We start from the raw sequence: 15,001 nt of genomic DNA, 5'->3' as shown, positions 1-15,001 counted from the left end.
TTGGACTAGCAAGGTGCATTTTATATAACCCTATGTGTAGATCCCGGGCACAGTGATTTTCATTTCCATTTTAGAAGAAACTGAGCACAGATAATGAATGTGTTGCCATTAGTTACCACTAATTAAATTAGAAGAAGGAAATGCACTGTAATCTTGAGTGATAAAATAAAAGAAAGCTAAAGAAATGATCGTAAAAGAAATGGGGAGGAAAGAGGGGAAATTATCATCCATTAAGTAAGAAAAACTGGTATGAAATAAGAGTTAAATGTAACATTTGTCTCTAAAGGAATAAGCAAATACACATAAAAAAAATTAACGCAGACACTGTGACATCATTGTGGGATGAATGCGTCACATAAGGTTAAACAGTCAATCAACAATATCCCTGGGTAGAATATGCTGACATTTTTAATCCTCTAGGCAATTATTTTGTTCCGTCCTGCAAGATTGACAATGCTGCTGGGAATATATCACATGTTTTGAGTGCTGATTTTAGAGTAGCTGATGTCAGAAACATTATCTACATAATATATCTTGCTCCTGACATTCAATTTAGCATTTAAGGACTGAAAGGAATACTCAAAGCAGAGAGGGAGAACTTGAAGACACAAAATAAAATGGACAAAACGAAAAACGAGGAGGACAGAGGAATATTTATTGACAACTTATCAAATGGTGGCTAAAAAAGATGTCTACTGCTCTGAGAGACATTTAAAGAAGACTGAGGATTCAATTTGGGGGAAGAACATGGCGCTTAGTGACATCTTTAGAAAGAGCCTGGGTAGAACATTCTAAATAATCTAATTTCCATTGACTTTCAAATGGGACTACAGTTCCTAAATCAATTTGGCACTTTTGAAAACTTTACCCTATTTGTCCACCTAGCTGTGAAGATGGGATAAACCAAAACAGCAGTTGGGCAAGATGAAACAGAATGTTGCAGTAAGTTTTGTTCTCAGAGTTTAATTTTTCTGGTTTCAAGATCAGCTTCTCTATAGCTCATCCTCCTCAAGAGACCTTGTTGAAATACAGTGCTATAGTTCTCTTGCTACAGCCTTGAACAAAGAACATCTAGTACAAATGCTTCTTGTTTATCTGATAAAAGACTTTGAAACAGCTAATCAAAAGGCTTTTATTGAACAGATTACAAACGTTATAGCCATACAGAACACAAGGTTCGTAGTGAGCCAAATTAACCTAACCTTACAGGTAGTTTGTTATGAGAGAAAGAACCACCCAACGAATAGCTAATCAAGAATTGTTATTAATTTGAACAAGATCATGAAACTATTAAACCAAAACAAGCATCTATATGCATTATGAGACCACATCCAAGTAAAACGTATTTATGATTAAGGCTTACAGGAACCAAGATGCAAGACACACTGATTCAGATCAGTTCTGCTCTATGTTCGTCTGTCAAAAAAAAAAATACTGAAAAGTGAAAAGCAGGCTGAAATCCTTGATCTTGTCCATTTAAAAAAAAAGGCTAATGCAATGAGGTGACAAGATACTGTGCTGCATCTTTTACCAAATTAATCACATAAAACTGGTTTAAGTGCATAACTGTTAATATTTCACGTTTTAAAGATGCACAACAATGCTGTAGACCAGTGGTTCCCAAACTTGTTCCGCCGCTTGTGCAGGGAAAGCCCCTGGCGGGCTTCCAGCAGCTCCCATTGGCCTGGAGCAGCGAACCTCGGCCACTGGGAGCCACGATCGGCCAAACCTGTGGACACGGCAGGTAAACAAACTGGCCCGGCCCGCCAGGGGCTTTCCCTGCACAAGCGGCGGAACAAGTTTGGGAATCGCTGCTGTAGACAAAAACTAAAACCAAAATGCTTGTTTCACTTATTTAGTTGCACATAGTTTCCCTTGTTATGCTACAGGCATATTGGATGAAATCCTGACCCCAAAGAGTCAATGAGATTTTTGCCATTGATTTCAATGGAGTCAGGATTTCACTCATCATCCACTAAGATGAGAAAGCAGAAGACTAAACTAAACTGGCATAGGGAATTCACTCACAACCTAACCTTCCCATATCTTAACTTTGGGGGGAACTGATATAGGAGAGCACAGAATGTCTCCAGTCTTTCCTATGTTACAGGTTCGAGGATGGTCTTCAATTATTAGCACATTTTCTGCCTAGACTATGTAAGCAATACAAAATAGGTCACAAAATATCACATGCTGATCTGAGCTGTTTTCAGATTCATACAATTGCATCCAACAGAAAATAAAAGTGATCATTTAGTCATAGTGGGTAAATTCACCCTTGTATAGAGGGGCCAGCAAAAGACCTATGCACCACTTCAGTGTCTCTCAAGCTCTCTTTTGAGGGCTTAAGTGATGTACACGCGATGTGCTATCATCTGCACAGGGTTGAATTTTACCAAGAAAAAGTTAACATCCATTCTTTTAGGCACATTGCTAAAAGTGCCTAAAATCTTGAAATATAAGCATTAAGTAAAATAAAAAATATGTATGTGATTTTGTAACATTAATGTTTGTGATTGGAAAGACCCATTTCTAAGATCCTGCCTGGACATTTTAAGTATTTCAATATTTACAGTAAGCTCTCTTTCATTATCCACCTAAAGGTTAGCTAATTTCTTTGTATTATTTTTGTAAAGTGATAGTATCTCAAGGACGGAAGCATTTCCAGCCAGCAGGGAACCTGAACAGAAGAAACTACCAGACATTTCTAAGTTAAAAGATGTCAATTGTGATTAAAAATTAGGAAGGAAATGAAACTAGTTTTTAACAGTACATGAGAGGCCATGCATCAGAAAGCAAGGGCTCAACAGGAACTCTGCCTTTTTGTGCAAGTACAGTGAAATAGTCAACATGGGAATCCTATATTTGTACTCTAAGGCAGCAGTGTGCCTTTACAGTTCACTGTAATTCTTCTCCTGAAATTACATCATGTCCTACATGAGCAATAAAGTGACTACCTACTAACTGAGAATGCATTCAAATGACATTCTAATAAAACATTATTTTACTTGAGTTTCCATAGGAGGAGCACTTTATAGGATATAACTGATACCAAATGTCAAATTCTGTGTGTACCCCAGACTTGGCATCAGTACAAGATTTTGCACAGGATACACAAGATGGGTTTTCCACTTGGAGCTCACAACCCCAAGGAGAGTTACAAACTGGTTCCATGGCTCACAACCAACACATGGGTAGATTGGGAGAGAAGGTGGTCTCAAAACTTTCTGTTGTAACATGGGAAGGTTCAGAACTAGTGGGGCTAGATAAAAAAAATCACCAATCAACCACTCCTGACCTGGCCGGAAAGACACAAACCGAAGGATTAAGTATTTTCACTACTTTGATGTAGAATATGATTTCATTAGCTAGGGTTAGGGCTGGTTAGTACCTGTCAACACTGAATTAGATGGGTGTGATCAGAAAGCAAGAAATATTATGCTAGATAAAGCTGGGGCTCTGTTAAACCCTTCATGATTAACAGCTGTCACCTTACTGGATACGGATGTAGAGTGGAATCAAACGGAAAACTTGCTCTTAAAACAAAACACTCATCATTACTTATTACAGACTCTCAAATTAGAAATGGAAGAGAACAATTAGGTCATCTAGTCCATCACCTTGGCAGTGCAAGATGGTCCCTATGTTAAAAAATGTAGTGCATAGTGTAATGTCAGCAGCATTAAGACTGGCTGTATAACTGTACTACCCAGAATAAATAGCATTTATGAAACATTTACATCACTTTCATGGAACTAAGCAAATCCTTATCTACGTCTTCCCCAATACTGCCGAGTACTTTACTTTGTGAAATGTAGCAACATATTGTACTACTGCCGAAAACATCCCATCACTTTTTATTATTTCACAGCAATTAAGTCATCAATGGGAACATTTCCCACCATTTACAGCATATATTTCTCCAGACAGAGGCCTATAGTTAGGGCCCTACCAAATTCATTGCCATGAAAAACCTCATGGATTGTGATATCTCATAGAATCATAGAATATCAGGGTTGGAATGGACCTCAGGAGGTCATCTAGTCCAACCCCCTGCTCAAAGCAGGACCGATCCCTGACTAAATCATCCCAGCCAGGGCTTTGTCAAGCCTGACCTTAAAAACCTCTAAGAAAGGAGATTCCACCACCTCCCTAGGTAACGCATTCCAGTGTTTCACCACCCTTCTAGTGAAAAAGTTTTTCCTAATATCCGACCTAAATCTCTCCCACTGCAACTTGAGACCATTACTCCTTGTTCTGTCATCTGCTACCACTGAGAACAGTCTAGAGCCATCCTCTTTGGAACCCCCTTTCAGATAGTTGAAAGCAGCTATCAAATCCCCCCTCATTCTTCTCTTCTGAAGACTAAACATCCCCAGTTCCCTCAGCCTCTCCTCATAAGTCATGTGTTCCAGCCCCCTAATCATTTTTGTTGCCCTCCGCTGAACTCTTTCCAATTTTTCCACATCCTTCTTGTAGTGTGGGGCCCAAAACTGGACACAGTACTCCAGGTGAGGCCTCACCAATGTCGAACAGAGGGGAACGATCACGTCACTCGATCTGCTGGCAATGCCCCTACTTATACATCCCAAAATGCCATTGGCCTTCTTGACAACAAGGGCACACTGTTGACTCATATCCAGCTTCTCGTCCACTGTAACCCCTAGGTCCTTTTCTGCAGAACTGCTGCCGAGCCATTCGGTCTCTAGTCTGTAGCGGTGCATTGGATTCTTCCGTCCTAAGTGCAGGATGTCCTTGTTGAACCTCAGATTTCTTTTGGCCCAATCCTCCAACTTGTCTAGGTCCCTCTGTATCCTATCCCTACCCTCCAACATATCTACCACTCCTCCCAGTTTAGTGTCATCTGCAAACTTGCTGAGGGTGTAATCCACACCATCCTCCAGATCATTTATGAAGATATTGAACAAAACCGGCCCCAGGACCGACCCGTGGGGCACTCCACTTGATACTGGCTGCCAACTAGACATGGAGCCATTGATCACTACCAGTTGAGCCCGACAATCTAGCCAGCTTTCTATCCACCTTATAGTCCATTCATCCATAGTCCATGCTTCTTTAACTTGCTGGCAAGAATACTGTGGGAGACCGTGTCAAAAGCTTTGCTAAAGTCAAGGAACAACACGTCCACCGCTTTCCCCTCATCCACAGAGCCAGTTATCTCGTCACAGAAGGCAATTAGATTAGTCAGGCATCTGGTCTTTTGTGTTCTTTTACCCCTATACTACACAGATTTCAAGGGGGAAACCAGTGTTTCTCAAATTGGGGGCCCTGACCCAAAAGGGAGTTACACGGGAGGGGGGAATGGCAAGGATATTTTAGGGGGGTTGTGGTATTGCCACCCTTACTTATGCGCTGCTGTTAGAGCTGGGTGGCTGAAGAGCAGCAGCTGTTAGCTGGGAGCCCAGCTCTGAAGGCAGCACCTCCCCAGCAGCAGCGCAGAAGTAAGGGTAGCAGTAACCTAACCTCCCGCTACAATAACCTTGTGACACCTGCCCCCCTCGGCAAACTCCTACAATTACAACAATGTGAAATTTCAGATTTAAATGGCTAAAATCATGAAATTTATGGTTTTTAAAAAATCCTATGACCATGAATTTGGTAGGGCCCTACATACAGTCTTCAAGGAAATCACATAGAATCCTTGTCATCTTTTAACAACAGATTGACAGAATTTTAGAAGCTAAAAATATTGATGGCCTCAAAGGTGACCTTCCCTTCACAAAAGTACATTGAATGGGAAAATTGTGTGTGTATGCAAAATTACAAATAGGCAACTTCAGCAACCAACAGGGGAGGAATATGGCAGCCTTCAGATCACAGTATTAGCCTCACTTATTTCATCAGGCATTTTGCTAATTGTGAATATGGCCTTTTTTGTCATCATGTGAGGCTAAAGGGGTAATAGCAGTATGAGTCAATGTGGGTTTACTATATGGGTAGTATGATGTTTTGTCTGTTAGATTATTTATTTATTTTTAGGACTTAAGATGTGCAGGGGTCTCGGATTAAATGTTTACATAAATATATAAAGAAGTTGGCATTTAACCACTGGTGACAATTTTCTGCTGATTGTGGACGCTAATAAGATTTTTTTTTTTTTTTAAAGTTCTTACAATGCTAGAGTACAGTATCTCTATGAGCCAAACTGAAATATTCAGCATCTTCTTCCAAAAACCAAATTGGTTGTCACGATGTCCACTTCAATCAAAATCCAAAATCTGACTTTCCAGTGGCTGAAATTCATCAGTAGCAATTTCACTAGGAAACGTGTATGGATTGATCTGTAGTTCTGTGACCATTCCCTGGGACACAAAGGTGCGCTGGGGAGCACATCCACTATACATGCAATTTTACACCAGTTAGCAGTCTACCTTAAGTATTTTCTACTTGGAAATAACGAGTGTCTGGAGGTGTTATAGTTGGTTAGAAGCTGGACTTTGAATAAGTCCCCTGGGGTGAAAGTCTGGCCATCATGAAGTCTTTAGGAGCTCTGCCACTGACTACAAGGGGCCAGGATTTCATCTTACATTTTACTCCAATACAATAACTCCAACTATACATACAATATGATGGGGGCTAATTTAGCTACAGCTAATCAGGAAAGAGATCTTGGAGTCATCGTGGATAGTTCTTTGAATGCATGCAGCATGCAGCGGCAGTCAAAAAAGCAAACAGGATGTTAGGAATCATTAAAAAAGGGATAGAGAATAAGACGGAGAATATCTTATTGCTCTTATATAAATCCATGGTACGCCCACATCTTGAATACTGCGTACAGATGTGGTCTCTCCATCTCAAAAAAGATAGGCTGGCATTAGAAAAGGTTCAGAGAAGGGCAACTAAAATGATTAGGGGTTTGGAAGAGATTAGAGAGGCTAGGACTTTTCAGCTTGGAAAAGAGGAGACTAAGGGGGGATATGATAGAGGTCTATAAAATCATGAGTGGTGTGGAGAAAGTGAATAAGGAAAAGTTATTTACTTGTTCCCATAATATAAGAACTAGGGGCCACCAAATGAAATTAATAGGCAGCAGGTTTAAAACAAATAAAAGGAAGTTCTTCACACAGCGCATAGTCAACCTGTGGAACTCCTTGCCTGAGGAGGTTGAGAAGGCTAGTTCTATAACAGGGTTTAAAAGAGAACTAGATAAATTCATGGAGGTTAAGTCCATTAATGGCTATTAGCCAGGATCGGTAAGGAATGGTTTGTGAAATGCTGTGTGATCTTTGGTGAAAGGCATTATGTAAGTGGAAAATATTAATTATTTCCTACCCTTTAGAATAAGATTCTCATATTGCTTTTTAGGTCTTCGCTGAGGAAAGGATCCCTATTCAGGTCAGTGCATAAACACATGCTCAACTTTATGCATATTTAGAGGAATTAAGCAAGTGCTTAAGTTCTTTCCTGAACTGCAGCCTTAGCATGCGGATCAATCTATATTTTTATGTATATACTAAAAATCTAAATTAGCGTTAAAGTTTTTTTTTTAAATAAAAAAAGTAATGCAGATGCAAACAACAGGAATGGCTTAGTGAAGTATAACAAACAGCAAGAACTCTGAAATCAGATGGAGTAAGCACAGATATAAAAAATTCTTTTAAAATATCACAGTGGTCTTTAGTCTAAGTTAAACTTGTAATTCAATACCAATACTTTCTAATCAATATGGTACTTCACTGGGGTAGCTGACAGAGCTGAACTGATACAATCAGCTCATCTAACAAACTGTTACCCTGGCAGCAACATTTGTGGAGTTTATGTAAGAACCATGCAAGCAGGGAATTGTAGCATATAAAAGAAAAAAGACAAAAAAGGTAAAATTATTACATCATTGCTACTAGACTGAAAGATACCAAGTTACTGCTGTAACATATGCCTTAACATCTGAACCCTGTCCAGATATTTGATTTAATTTCTCTTAGGCATAAACAAGGCATCAGCATTTTAAAAAAAGTACAGTTAGAACAGTTTAGTATAATTTTTCTCTCATGGCATGGGATAGCCTGGTTTAGAAGCAAGATAGATGCCACATTTAATTTCCTGACTGTACTACCACAAGGAAACAAACCATCACAGAATGAGATGGCGAGAGAGAACTTGCTTTATAATACTTGGCACCTTTTCTTTCCAACGTAAAATTTAAGGAGCAGGAGTTGTTCAGTTTCCTATTCACCAAGCTGTAAGCCACTGTAAAATGTTTATACTCTCTTGATGCCAATACAGTCTGTACTGTTATAAACACATGAACTTATGATGCACTAGGAACATGACTCTAGAGTGGTGCAAATCTGAGCACTCTTAACCTTCAAGGAGGAACTGTTATCTGTCCTATAAGTATCTTGAAGAGCAAAGATCCAAGTGTGATGCTTCACAGTCCACCTCTGGGATTCATTCATTATGTGAAGTTTGGAAAAAAACAAAAAAAACCTCAAAGCCTCAACATGATAACAGTTATTGTCTTTGGTTGTTTGATTTTTTACAAAGTTAAGATGCCCGGATGTTATGATGAAACTTGTCATTCAACCACTGGTGGTAGTTTCTTGCTCATTGAATTTCATTTGCTTTAAGTTTTGTACATTAAATGCACATACAGTAAGAGTACAGTATCTTACTTGACATACTAATGTTTTCTGCCAAAAACCAAACTGGTTGCTGTGCTGTCCACTGAGATTACCAGATCTCATTATCTAATACCTCAAAGTAAAGTTTAAACTACAGTAAAACTGAAACTGATGCCACTGTATGATACAAAGTTCTTTAGAAAGATCTTCTAAAAGGTATCAAAAGCTATTGTAATCTCTATTGAGACTTGAACAAATGATGCTCCCCAACCTTATGCCCATATTTTAAGAGTGCTGTTCAGAGCATTCAGCAGAGCTGTCTCAGTGCTGTGACCTGAAACCAGAAAGGAAAATCTCAAGCAGATTCTTAACAGGTAAGTGAGATAAAACACTGATCCTCAAATATACACTGAAGACACGGGGCTGAAAGAGGTAAGATTAAGAAGTTCCCTCCACAAAAATCGCTAGCCTTCAGACATGTGTCTATGCAATTTGATAAAGCCTTACATTTTTTTTTTAAACGAAGTTCCACACAGAGTCCAATAAGGTCAACTACCTGTGTATGTATTAGAGTCTCTCCTGAAAAACTAAAAGCTGTTTTTGATCACTTATTATATAAATCATCCCATTTTATTATTTTCTAAAGGGGAAACCCAACAAGCTTTTGGGTACTGAAAAATGCAGATGACCTGAGAGTGGAACAGAAGGCTAAACTTCTCCTTCTACTTATGATTCTCTCATAAATTATATAGTTCTCCATTCAGATGATTCTGTAGGAAAAACAGAACAGTGCTCAATAAACGTATTTTGTAATCCACTTAATTTTCAGGTATTCCTTCCTCTCAAAATATTCAAACTTCTTGCATGTCCAGATGGAGACTGAGGATCATCCCAGTTAATTTTCAGATTTTTTCCTATGGATCTAGCCCAATCAGTACTAGTCACTAAATACTGTAATTTATGAAATTATGACATTTGCCTGAAATCACTATCAAAATGAATAGTATAAATTTATTTCCTGTGGAATCACTTGATTCAGTGTCCTGAAGTTAGACAACAGAGAGCGAAATCCTGCCCGATGGAAATCAATAGGAATTTTACTATTTTTAAACAGGACCTGGCTGGAAACCAATTTTGTATGGCAACCAATTTTGTCTAATCCCATGTCCTCATAACAGAGGACCAGGTAAGAGCAGAGGTTCTCAAAGTGTGGTCCATGCACTGCTTCCACGTACCCACAGAGTTGTTTTCATTACAATGGGGTGAGAGCTTTCACTCTTTCAAGAGGTTATGCTTCCTGCTAGTCACAGTCCAGAATAGGAATATCTTCCAGGGACTCTGGGGGCTTTTTATTTTTTAATTAAACAAAACAACCCCTCCCACAACCTGCTTTGTACCCTGCTTCTTGTATCTGTTTGTCAGGGGTTTTTTCCCCTGTATATTCAATGGTGACCAAAGTTACACACATGACCAGAACTGAAAGGATAGCAAAAACCAGGGAGGCAAAGCAAACTACAAGGAAACCTGACATTGGAGCAGTAGAGGCTGCACAACACCATGCCCAAGAGAGAGAAAATGGAGGGAAGGTGGTGAGCAAGGCAATCAAGCAGCACATAGTTACTTGAGAAGATGTGGGATTGGGAAGTTAGGAGCTATGGCACAAACAATCTCTGTTTTAAGAAAAGGGCCACAACACGAAGAAGTTTCAGACTCATGAGCGTCACAAGACAGAATTAGGCAAACTTCACAGATTAAAAAGAAGGATGACTTTGTGTTATTTCAAATTGCTACCTCTGAATGAGCCACGGATTCATTCTGAAATGAGAAAACAAGCCTTCCAAAATTATGTAATATTGAAATTTAGCTGTGAAAACCTTTTCTGTTATTTTTAAAAAGAGAGAGTTTGTGGGGTCATACTTATTTCTACATAGCGGCTGGGCAGGTCTCGCATTTCACTGGCATGCCGCTCCTTTACCGAACATATCTAGAAAACAAAGAGATTTTATTCAGTACTATTCATCGCAAACTATTTTGCATTCTGAAACACTTAGAGACATATGCATTATTAGAGTTTTAGCATAGCCTGGGCTTTGCATTGCTGTAAGCTGGGCAATTACTATTTACCATTATCATTTAGAAGGAGACCATTAAAAACTGATGGAGCTGCAGGAAAGTGCTACTGTAACATCTGATGAAGTGAGCTGTAGCTCACGAAAGCTCATGCTCAAATAAATTGGTTAGTCTCTAAGGTGCCACAAGTACTCCTTTTCTTTTTGCGAATACAGACTAACACGGCTGTTCCTCTGAAACCTGTAACCCATAGTCACACAAATAAACGTTGGAGGAGGAAGGAAAAATGACAATTTAAAATCTGGTTACTGTGGTTCGTATATATTAGTAACTATGGGCTTGGTTTCTGTGTCACATCCTTCTTCCATTGAGTGATTCCTCAAGCTTTTCAATGGAACTAAAGTAGTGCTCATTCTGAGTAAGTGTGGCAGAACCAGGCCCTGTACATTTGTTTAGCTGATTTACAAAGCACTCTTGGTCTAGGTGTATGAATGTTATGAAACTGATACAACTTGCAAATGTATAAAAACAGGTGCAAAACTTTTAAACAAACCTCATAGTATAGAAAACTCTTCCAAGATATAAATGTCACAAAAAAGCTTTTCTTTTTTTTTTTTAAAAAAAAGATGTTTCCCATCTCATTATATCCTCCCCCATACCATTTGTTCAGACCAGCCATTTTTAAATTTCCCACTGAGCACTAATGTAGCAGTCTGTTATTAGAAAGCATCTAACATTCTTGTAACAAATTTATCAGGCACGAGTCTCAGCAAATAACACACGCCTCCAGTGCACGTGTTTAAAATGCCAGCTCCCTGCTAAAACAGGATTGAAAGAAAAATATTCCTCTCCATTTCCATGGCTGAAGGAAATTGTGTATCCATTTCAGCAGTCACAAAAAGCCCACCTCATGACAAGCTGTTCTTGCTTATGCTAATAAAAATAAATGAATTCGACAACTCTCTAGGTGCTTTCAAAAGAGGTAATCTCTTGAAGGCACAGAAAAGAAAAAACTCCCCGGGGATTACACACACCGTATGTGCAGAGAAATCTGTCTGACCGTTGGGTGTCTGTCATTACTCCTCCTCATGAGGGTCAGCCCAATGATATTTCTACGGCAGCGGGAGTTCTGCACACAGTTGTCAAACCAAATTCCATTCTTTTCAATTGTCTTTGCTTTTCAAAACTAATCCTTTGTTTTTCTATCTGTGATAACAGCAAGCATTTATTACAAGGGCAGGTAATTATACCTTTACTGAAGTTCCCCAGCCAATAATCAGTGTTAAATTATCCTTCCAGCAAAGGCTGCAGGGATACATATCTGGGCGAAGGCTTATATCATCACGAGGCACATTGGTAATTCTTTGCTTGGAGATCACGTCAAGTATCTTCACACCCTGGAAGTTAAATACAATCCAATCTTACTTACTATGCCATCTCTCCTACAAACTGCATCTCAAAACATTGTGGTGTTCGGCGTTACATGACAGCATGTTCAGTTTATAGTATAAGTTACAGCAAACAGCTGTGTCCAAAGAATGTATGGCAGAAAAATATAAGTGTTCAATATTAAGACCAATATAACCCAGGAGAAGAGAAATTCAAGAGATACAAGCAAGGGAGACATATTTTAACCCATTTAATAAGTGATAGGATAGGATATAGAGACACAGTAAAGAGGAAGAGAAAAAGCACCAGATAGCAACATCTGAGACAGAAGGAGCTCCAGAGCAGAAGGATCTTGTGAAATTGTGGGAAGGAACAGAGAGAAGGCAGGGGCTGGATGTGCAGATGGAGTGAGGAGACAAAAAAAAGAAGAGCATCAGCATGTCTGAAGTAGAAGACAATGTTTTTTAAAGCAAACTAAACTCAAAATTAAAAGAAAACAATCAAAAGAAATAGAAAGTACATAGTAGAAAGCTGCAGTGTTTCTTTTATTAAGTTTGCTAGCAATTACCCACTCTAGAAGGAGGAGCCTGGTGAGGTTTGCAGATTTGTCAGAACATTTTTGGGGAGAGAATGACCAGATACAGGTAAAAGATTCTATCAGTTGAGCCTCTCCACAGCTGTTCACTTACAGCCAAGGAGGAGTCTCCACGGAGGTTAATGCTGTTTTAAGCAGCACTACCTCTCCCAATGAGAGGTTTAGGTTTATCTGCAGACAGAGCAGAAGATGATGCTACAAAGGATGGCCAATCCTCTGCTCCAGCATCTCTAAAACCAGTCCCACCTTCAAAATCTTGCTGAGCTGTGTTGGGGAGCATTAAAAATTCCCTAGCATGTGTTAACATAGAAACAGAACCACTTAGTGCACCGCATGCTAATGCAGGCTAACATTTACACCCCTCTGGTGCAGACTAAAGCATTGTGTAGACAAGTCCTTAGTCTTTTAGCTTAAACTGAAAAGGCTCATGTTTTTAGCTTTGGAGGTTCCCAGTAGATACACCCTGTGTCCCTTAACTGTAAACCCTGTAACTAGCTCATGCTGTCTGTGGCTCAAGCACAGAGGGGAACAAACAACAAACATGTCTTATGGCAGAATCAGGCCTTACAATTATAGATTCAATCTGATGGCTATTTCAGAATAGCAGAAGCCCAAAAGATTTGTACACAACATGTCAAAAGGAACTTGAGGAGAGAATAAGACCAACATAGCTAAATGGTAACATACAGACAGTTATGAGGACACAAAAGGCATTCTTTAAAGTGGTCTCAACAGTACGGAACACTAACTGCACTGGATAAGGAGTACATTAGAAATTAAAAAGGCTAAGAGAAAAACAAAGAGTCAAGAGTCAAATATATTCATCTTCTGGGGGGCAAGCATCATTTCACTTTCAACATAAGAAAAAGCCTGGCTGTGACTTTTTTGTCTCTGACAAACGGCTTTCAGCATGTTATTAGTATTCCATGTTCCTATGTGGTACTCTCTAGAGACACCTCTCTTCAACTGTCATATCTACTCCCAGCAGATTCTCATAGAATAAATATTTTAATTGCATGGCTCTGAAAAGAATGGCTCTTCAGCTGTGGTCATGCAGGAAGATGAAACAGCCATTGAAGCTGCATTCTCCAATGGCAGAGTTGTCCAGAAGAAGCATGTCTCAGATTTGGCAGGCAATGCCTGTTGATTATATATAAATTAATTCTAAAAGTGGAACAGAGCAACTACTGAAAAAAATTCCTTGAATACTTCAGCTTCAAAAAATAACTAATAGAAAAAGGGTAACATTCAAAAGGGCTAAAATCCCATTTTCATAAGTGATGGGTTCCTAAGTGCCTAAGTCACATTTAAAATGAGACTTAGTTGCTTTTGAAAATGCTACCCACACTGGGCTTTGGCGTTTTTTACTCATCACTATTGGGCTTTGGCGTTTTTACTCAATTTAGGCCCTGACCTTGTAGTTTGAGCTGCAAATATGGGTGAAATTCCATGGTCTGTGTTATCCAGATGGTCAGACTAGATGACTACAGTGGTTCCTTTAGGTCTTAATCTATGAATTATACTTTTATTAAAAAGAGTCGATTTTCTGCTAAGTATTTTCCAAGGGGGACTCCCAAGGGCCTATCCAAATTAGGATTTTTTTTTTAAAAAAAGATTGCACCCATGGAACTACACTGATATTGTTGCACGGGTGTAGGGTGACCAGATGTCCCAATTTTATAGGTCTTTTTCTTGTATAGGCTCCTATTACCCCCACCCCCTGTCACAATTTATCACATTTGCTGTCTGGTCACACTACACAGGTGCAAACCTCAATGTAGACACCATTCATCAGTTTAAAGTAGGGATCCAATAATGTGATTCAGTATGGCGGCTGCCCAGTGCAAGCAGCACTGGTGTCAGCGCTGCTTTCCACAGGGGCAGGGTGCATCTCTAATAGGGGTTTGCACAGGGGTAAGTGTCTACAGTCCTTCAGAAGAATACAGCAACAGTGAGTGTACTGAAGACAGAGAGAGAAAAACACACCTCAAAAATACATTCTTCTCAATGTTTGATTGCATTAATATTCTGAATAATGGAGACAAATGTTTTAATATAGTAGAGTATTTTATAAAAGGAGCATTCTGACAAACTGACACTTTAAAATGCTTCAAGTATCGGCCAAATTTGATGCAACAATACCAGGTAACTTTCCATGTATATTTACCAGAGATGGCAAGATACAATAGTAAATACTTACCATATTATTGGCCCAAGCAATTAAGTGTCCTCTCCATTTTACATTTCTTATGTTTCCTTCTCCTTCGTGTAAAACAGAAGGCTTCCATCTGTTCATCCAAGTCTTCTCATATAATAGCAACTGTGGAGGAGTGTAACAAAAGCATAGTTCTGTGAAGTACTGCTA

At 39.2% G+C, this 15,001-nt stretch overlaps 1 protein-coding gene across 6 annotated transcripts in view; it reads right to left on the bottom strand.

Annotated features, from left to right (window-relative positions):
- The window catches only part of VPS41 (VPS41 subunit of HOPS complex), a 171,768-nt gene that overhangs the window by 73,653 nt on the left and 83,114 nt on the right, over positions 1-15,001 (bottom strand). For all 6 annotated transcript variants that reach the window (XM_073332850.1, XM_073332853.1, XM_073332854.1 and 3 more), the window contains 3 exons: positions 14,837-14,956; positions 11,903-12,049; positions 10,500-10,566 (listed from right to left, as the gene is read on the bottom strand). In XM_073332850.1, coding sequence (XP_073188951.1) covers positions 10,500-10,566; positions 11,903-12,049; positions 14,837-14,956 — 334 coding nt within the window. The remainder of the gene's footprint in view (positions 1-10,499; positions 10,567-11,902; positions 12,050-14,836; positions 14,957-15,001) is intronic.

Source organism: Lepidochelys kempii, chromosome 2 (assembly GCF_965140265.1).
Source record: "Lepidochelys kempii isolate rLepKem1 chromosome 2, rLepKem1.hap2, whole genome shotgun sequence".
NCBI classification, from domain to species: domain Eukaryota; kingdom Metazoa; phylum Chordata; order Testudines; family Cheloniidae; genus Lepidochelys; species Lepidochelys kempii.
Note: the sequence above shows the minus strand (reverse complement) of the source record. Positions and strands in the feature narration are given on the sequence as shown.